General features: G+C 51.4%; 1 protein-coding gene across 1 annotated transcript; it reads left to right on the top strand.

Annotated features, from left to right (window-relative positions):
• Window positions 1–5,286: 5,286 nt before the first annotated feature.
• Window positions 5,287–7,031, top strand: RPL36 (ribosomal protein L36). Its single transcript, XM_053999346.1, has 3 exons — window positions 5,287–5,478; window positions 6,207–6,341; window positions 6,901–7,031. Exons 1-3 carry the CDS (start codon window positions 5,386–5,388, stop codon window positions 6,988–6,990), a joined length of 318 nt encoding a protein of 105 aa, XP_053855321.1. The 5' UTR covers window positions 5,287–5,385; the 3' UTR covers window positions 6,991–7,031.
• Window positions 7,032–7,601: the final 570 nt, after the last annotated feature.

Genomic DNA, 7,601 nt, shown 5'->3' with positions numbered 1-7,601 from the left:
AGAGACAGCCCTGAGCTTTGCAGAAGTGAGTGGGGCTTTCAGCTGTTTGAGGTCCAGAGGCCTGAAGCGGGACAGCCAGGATGCACTGGGGAAGAGGAACTTCTAGAAGAAACCAGACATTGAGAGCAACACCCTTTCAGCTCATAGGGAAAGCCTCTGGCTACCTATGGGAATGGTGCTGAAGTTCTTTCACATTGGTTGCTATGCATATTTTGTTAATTAACATAAGACAGTAGCCTCTGAATTTAAGGTAGCCTGAATTTAAGCATGAGCCTGTCTCCTGCCTGCCTTCCTGATGAGCAGTCTCTACTAGCTTCCTTGGGGCTACTGGCTTATGGGGTGACCCATGCTGCCTACTGGAAGACATCTAGCAGAAAACTAGGTCTAGATCTTGGCAAATGCAAATACCTGCACCTTGCAAGGCCTTAGCCAAGAAGGGGTAAGAGAGGAAGATGGAGCACTGCTGAACAGTATCAGGCTATTGTCTTGCCTGTCCTCCTCCCTTCTGGGAGATGATTAAGTTAATACTTGGAAACGACAGGTAAAGGGCTTTCCCCACTGTGCCAGCTATGGGAGCACATCCTGTGAGAACATCTTTCATCCGATGTTACACAACAATTTGTTGGTGGGTACAGGTTTCACAATGACCCTCTGGGAATTCTGGCTCCCCTAGCAGAAGGGAAGGGAGCTCTGCATTTCCATAGCTGCATGTGGTGGATCTTGGAAGGTGTGTGTGGTTTTTTGGCCATGGTGCCATGAAAGGGGCTGGCTGAAAGATGAATGCAGTCAAAGGGACAGGTGGAAATCAGTTTATATCTGTTGTGTTTGCCTGCTTTAAGAATCCATACCTCTGCATTGAGAAGGATGAGATTCAGGTTCAGAAGACAGTGGGGTCCCAGGGACCACCATATAGCTGTGCATTCTGTGCACAGGCGGGCCATAGGTTGTCCTGATTCTGTATTTGGAAAAGAGGAAGTACACTAAAATAAACTTTGTCTGTCTTGAGACAGAGAAAGTCTCTGTCTTGGTTTGTAAAACAGATGTCTGCCAAGAAAGGTGGGAACCTCCCTTGGAATGGAAATTGGAATTTTCCCCCAAAAATATTTTAAATTTGAATTTACGGGGCATTCAGGCAAAAATATGGGAAAAGGAATAACAGTTCTTTACCAGAATGTATAACAAAGCAAACAACCACAGCAGCAGCAGCAACAGAACCACAAATCCAGTGCCAGCCCAAAGCACAGACCCAATCCCAGCCTGAAGCATAGACCCAGTGCCGGCCCGAAGCACAGACCCAGTCCCGGCCCAAAGCACAGACCCAGTCCCGGCCCGAAGCACAGACCCAGTCCCGGCCCGAAGCACAGACCCAATCCCAGCCTGAAGCACAGACCCAGTCCCAGCCTGAAGCACAGACCCAATCCCAGCCTGAAGCACAGACCCAGTGCCGGCCCGAAGCACAGACCCAATCCCAGCCTGAAGCACAGACCCAGTCCCGGCCCGAAGCACAGACCCAGTGCCGGCCTCTCCCGGCCACAGGCACTTTCTCCTTTGGTGCAGTTCCGGGCACAGCCGGCAGGGGCGCCGGTGGCTCCCGGTCGGGCAGGGCAGGTGCAATGATTCCCCCGCGGCTGCAGGGGGCGCTGTGGCGCGGGCTCAGCCGCCTCTCCACACGGCAATGGCGGGTGGGCTGGATGGCGAAAACGGGCTGCAGCAGGAACCTCAGAGCGGTGGCTGGAACCGCAGGGACGAGCAGACTCCGGAGTAGCAAACAAAATGTAACAGAATCTCCGCAGCTGTAGCAGGAGTCGAGGGGTGTTCCGGCAGGCAGCTGCTGAGTTACAGGGCAGTGAAAAAGCCAAAGCGGTGGCAGAGAAGCGGCGGGGCTGAGCAGTGGCCGCTCAGCTCCCGAACACTGCTGGGAGAGGCTCCCTGGGAGGGGGAGGGGGCTTGGGGATCCTGGGGTTTCCCCTGAGGCACCCGAGTTGATGGTGAGGGTCCTTTCTGGTGAGGGAGGGTGTTAATAAGGTCCCAGTGCAACAGATACTTGTATGAGCAAAAGCCTCATGTATCGTAGGAGAAAATAGTAACGGGCTGGACTCCTTAGTGGCAGCAATAGGAGCCGCTCAACTGTTCCATCAAATCCCAAGATTGAGAGAGAAAAGAGCTGAACCCAACCCCTCACACCCCAGGCAAAATCTCATATCTCTGCCCTTCCAAAAGAAAGCCGCCTCAGCTAGAAGAGTGCAGCTGCACCTTTCAAAGAATTCAGAATTCACAGAATTATTAAGTTGGAAGAGACCTTCAAGATCATCAAGACCAACCCATGCCCTAGCACCTCAACTAAACCATGGCATTGAGTGTCATATCCAGTCTTTTTTTTAAACACATCCAGGGATGATGATTCCACCACCTCCCCAGGCAGGCCATTTCAGAACTTTATGACTCTTTCCATGAAAAACTTTTTCCTAATATCCAATCTATATTTTCTTTGGCGCAGCTTGAGACTGTGTCCTCTGGTTTTGTCAGTTGCTGCCCGGTGAAAGAGACCGACCCCACCTGACTACAACCACCTTTCAGGGAGTTGCAGAGAGCGATAAGGTCACCTCTGAGTCTCCTTTTCTCCAGGCTAAACAACCCCAGCTCCCTCAGTTGTTCCTCATCAGCCTTGTTGCCCTTCTCTGGATGCACTAAAGAATTTCAACATCCTTCCTAAACTGAGGGGCCCAGCACTGGACACAGCACTCAAAGTGCAGTCTGACCAGTGCCGAGTATAGGGGAAGAATGACCCCTGGTTCTGCTGGCCACACTATTCCTGATACAGGCCAGGATGCCGCTGGCCTTCTTGGCCACCAGGGCACACTGCTGGCTTTCCCTCCACCTTGGCCACTTCTTTCTCTATTAAGTGCCAGTCGTTATCATCTCTTAGCAACAGATGGGAGAAAAATCCCTGAGAGAAAAACAACAACCCTAACCTTCAACAGGCTCTCTCTTGATAAACTTGGAGTAGCTGGGGGAGGGTAAGGCACTGTTTTCCTTCTTTCCTTGGTCTTCAGTGAGGTCAAGAGGAACTCTGGCTTTTCCAGTTCTGTTCCTGATGTCCTTGCAATGCCTGTGTATGTCTCTTGAGTAGTTTTGATGCTGCTTCCACCCCCCACGTTCTTAACTTTTGTATTTAAACCTGATCCAGAATTCTCCACTCAGTCTGTCTGGCCTCCTGTTGTAGTTGCTGAACATTGGGGTGGATCACTCTTATACTTGTTCTCCATTGGTTAATCAGAAATTCAGGTGGCTGTTTTACATCTACCTCAGCTCTCTTCTACTTCTCCAGGCTGAAAAAGGCTCGTTCCTTCCATTGCTCCTCATGCTCCGGGCCTCAGATATCTTCAGGGCTTTCCTCTGAACTTATTCCAGTTTATCCAAGATTTTCTTGCTTTGCAAGGCCTGAACACAGCGCCACTGGTGTGATCCAGTGAGTGCCAGGTAAAGGGAACAATCCCTTACTGGCCCCTGACAGGTGCATCTGTCCATGCAGCCCAGAACATCACTGCAGCAGCCAGGAGATACTGCAGATGTTCATCCTATTAATGGTCCACTGAGCCCTCCATATCCATTTCAGCAGAGCCTGATGGGTAACACCTTACTTGTAATGCCTTTAGGAAAGTAATGAGGCAAAGAGTGAAGAGATGCAGAATCCAAAGAAAGATCCAGCAGAGATGCAAACCATTTGCAAATGCTGGGAATGTGAAAGAAGGCACTTAGCAATGTTGGAATGGGGCAAAAACTTCTGGAAACTGAAACCCTGGATGTTCTATTAGGGACTTGTGCAGGCAACAACAGTAGGCAAGAACTCTTGTCTAGGGAAAAAGGCAGGATTTGAGGGGTGTCCAGTGCATCATAGAAAGATCAAATTATGAGAAACGCACTGTGAGTCTGGGAACTGTAGATCCATATGTTTCTGCATTAATGGAAAAATGTCCTGAGAGGAAGGTAGCAATAGTCAGGGTGTGAGAGGGAAGAGCCCCACGCAGATGCTGCTGGTGGGCTGGTGCTCACAGACCAGGCAGAGGGAAGCAGCAGGTGCCACTGCCTCCTCTTCCAGGGTAATGTTTCTTTTAGGGCCATCTGTATTTGATGAGGTCACAGAGCCAGAGCAGGTGAGGCCCCTTCTTCGGCACATCCAGAGGTGAGTGAGCAGCCACCCTAAGGCAGCTCCGTGCACATCGGCAGTGGCAGGAAAGGCGAGAGGAGAGGTGATACCTCCACCAGCTGCAACAGTTCCTCCTGTGAGGAACCCTGAGCTCATGGATGGGGAGACCTTTAGCTGCCTCATGTGATGGTTCTCAGTAGCAAAGATGATATCAAACTCTTGTTGATCTCAGAGGTGCAGATTGACAACAAAACTGGCATTCATAACTTTTCTTTGTTGACTTTCAGAAACATTAGGAAATATTTCAGAAAGTCAGTTCCTTCTGCCTGTGTAGGACCCCCCACCCTGTGGATGCCTGTTCATACTCTGCCCTCCTGTGGAGAAAGGCATCGGAGTCAGACCTGTCCCATTATCTAAGCCATGAACATTCCTCACTGCTGGAATCTGTGCCATGAGGGGGTGACAGAGTCCAGCAGCTCCAAGTGCATGAGGTGGGACCGCTGCCCTAGGATGAAAGGAACCAGTCGTGCAAATACAAGCTCTACAGCAGGATGTAGAGTTCTGCAATTTGTTTCAAAAACTAAGGTTTTCAATTTCAAGTCAATATTTTCCATTTCAACAAATTAAATGAATTATCTTTGAAAACAGAAAACAGTTGAGTTGCACACGTTCACCTTAGCTCTCTTTCAGAGGTAAGAAAATCCAGTATCTTTTATTCCAACAAAATCGTTTAATCTATTCCTTTAGGTTTGTCTGTGAAACGTTATCAAATCCTGATCAAGTTATACCAAAGTTGTAATTTATGAGGAAAAATTCTGTAAGTGCGGGGCTGTGCGGCTCCGTACGGTGGGCACTCCAAGCCCCCCAGCCACAGCTGAGGGGAAATAGCAGTTCTGTCGGACCACCCGCTGCGGGGTGACCCTCCTCTCGTCCCCGCTGTCCCCTCACATTCACAGTGACCCCACCGCGGGGTGACCCTCCTCTCACCCCGTTGTCCCCTCACACTCACAGTGACCCCACCGCGGGGTGATCCCACAGCCCCTCACAGCACCGGCCGTGCGCGCCCTTCCCCACCTACACTCCCCGGCGCGCGCTCTACCCCGCCCACCGCCGGAACTGGGCACGTCCCGGAGTCCCGCGCGCGGTCATTTCTTCCGGTGCGGCGCCATCATTGCGGTGCGGCTGAGGCGGGGTGGGTCTGTGTCCATCCGTGTCCATCGGGCCCGAGCGCCGTAGCCATGGCCATCCGCTACCCAATGGCCGTGGGCCTTAACAAGGGCTACAAGGTGACCAAGAACGTGACCAAGCCCCGGCAGTGTCGCCGCCGCGGGGTGAGTATGAGACTCTGCTGGCGCGTTGTGCCCCGGGCCTGCCTCTCGTGGGGGCCGGACGAGCCCGCTGCCCCCGGTGCGCAGCGTGGTTGTGTTCGTGTGTCTGGCGCGGAGCCGCCCATCGCCTTCGGCCCCGTCCCGCGGGGCTGCGGCTCGCGCTTTCGCTGTGGGAAGACGGGAGGGCTCAGAACCCGGCCTGTGACTACGGGGCGGGCCGGTGGGCTCGGCCGGGCAGGGCAGCGGGTAGCTGTGAAAGCTGTATGCCTTCTAGAGTCTCCTATTCGGCTTCTCTTGGTAACAACAGGCAATCTCTCACAAAACTACCCCGAGTTTTCCTACTAGGAGCTGTCCAGGTGCGATAGATGCATGTTACGGGACATGAATGCATCTGGGCTCATTATTCATTCTTACTAAATGTTTTGTGTAGCTGTGGTGTCCGACGTGTGTTGCAGTGCAAACCTTGGCTAGCTCATAGACCTGTTTTTTCAAAAAATGCTGGTCTGTGCCAGTGTGTGACACATCTGGACCCAAGCCTGAAGAGACTGGCACACTTAGCCGAGCTGATGTGCTCCGCAGCATCTGCCAGGGATGAAGTTTTCTTGGCACATGCCAACAGCATAGGCTGGTTTTGAAGTCTAGCTGAGAGTATGCCACAGCCCCTTGCAGTCCCCTTTGCATAGTGCCTTGTAACCTGCTGACCAAAGTCCTCCCTCCCTCCCTTCCCACAGCGCCTGACCAAACACACCAAGTTTGTGCGAGACATGATCAGGGAAGTCTGTGGCTTTGCACCCTATGAGCGACGTGCAATGGAGTTGCTGAAAGTGTCCAAGGACAAACGTGCTCTGAAGTTCATCAAGAAGCGGGTAGGTCAATCAACTAACAAGGGATGGCAGAAACTACTGTGTCAGTTTTCTGCCCTCCCCTAGGAATAGTTGGCTTTTTAATTAATTACCTTTATTTTTTTCATTTGTTTTGGAAGTAACTGGTGGAATATGATGGAATGTTCCTTGGGCTGGGTGGGAGAGCAGGAGATGGGTGCAGAGGTACTTTGCTAAAAAGGCCCCGAACTCAAGGATTCAGGCTTATCATGCTATTTTCCCACGGTTTTCGTGTCAGGTGTAGGGAAAATGAGAGCAGCACTGATGGAGGTTGGGTGCCATTAACCAGGAGACTTCAAATAGGGTACCTTGTGTTGTAATGATTATGAGAGCTGAAAGCAGCCCCTTTCATGTCCAGATAACTGTTGAGGTACTACTGAGACATGATGGCAAACTCCTGGCTGGAGGTCGAGTGTCTCTTTCCAGAACTTTACTGTTCTGCGTGGTTTTGACGGGTGTGACGGCAGGGACACCTGCAGCAGTCCCAGTCTGTCCAGTCTGCGATGGGTAAAGACTGACAGCTCTGCTTTCTCCCTTTCTCCAGGTTGGCACTCACATTCGGGCCAAGAGGAAGCGGGAGGAACTCAGTAATGTCCTGGCAGCCATGAGGAAAGCTGCTGCAAAGAAGGATTGAGTTGCACAGGCTGCAACACAATAAAGTCCTTTCTCCCAAAACCAGGGTAGTGAGTGTTCTTGGTATACCTACTTCACTGAGTGCTGCTGGGGGTGCTGATAAGGTCCAGAAGTTCAGCCATCAAGAATTTGGGTCAGTGGTGTATTGTACCTGCAGGTGGAAATGCTGATACTGGTGCTGCTGTGACTTAATCTAGAGGGGAATCCTCTATGACTGTGTGCAGTCTCAGGATGTGGAAATCTCTGGAATAATGCCTTCTACCTCCTAGTCTGGCTTCAGACCTAGATGGTAGCAGGAGGGAAGTCAAGTGGGTAAAAATGGCCATTGAAAATAGTAACTACTTTGCACTTATTCCCCAGGGCACATCAGCCCATTCCTTATGCAGCTTAGCCTGCTCCTGTGTTTCCCCTTGTGCCCTCTATTCAGGCCTGTGTTCTGCAGTGTGGTAGCAAGTCATGACACCTAGAGTCAGCAAGAGCTCCCTGGACTTCAGTAGCTGGATTCTTTATTCTCCCCTAAGTCCTCCCTTGCTGATATGACAAGAGCTATTCTTGGCTCAGAAAATACTTTTTCTTAGTGTTCATTCAAGTTCTCCGGCCCCCAAGCCTGTG

The sequence above is a fragment of the Vidua macroura genome, chromosome 26 (genome assembly GCF_024509145.1).
Source record: "Vidua macroura isolate BioBank_ID:100142 chromosome 26, ASM2450914v1, whole genome shotgun sequence".
In the NCBI taxonomy this organism is placed as follows: Eukaryota; Metazoa; Chordata; class Aves; order Passeriformes; family Viduidae; genus Vidua; species Vidua macroura.
Note: the sequence above shows the minus strand (reverse complement) of the source record. Positions and strands in the feature narration are given on the sequence as shown.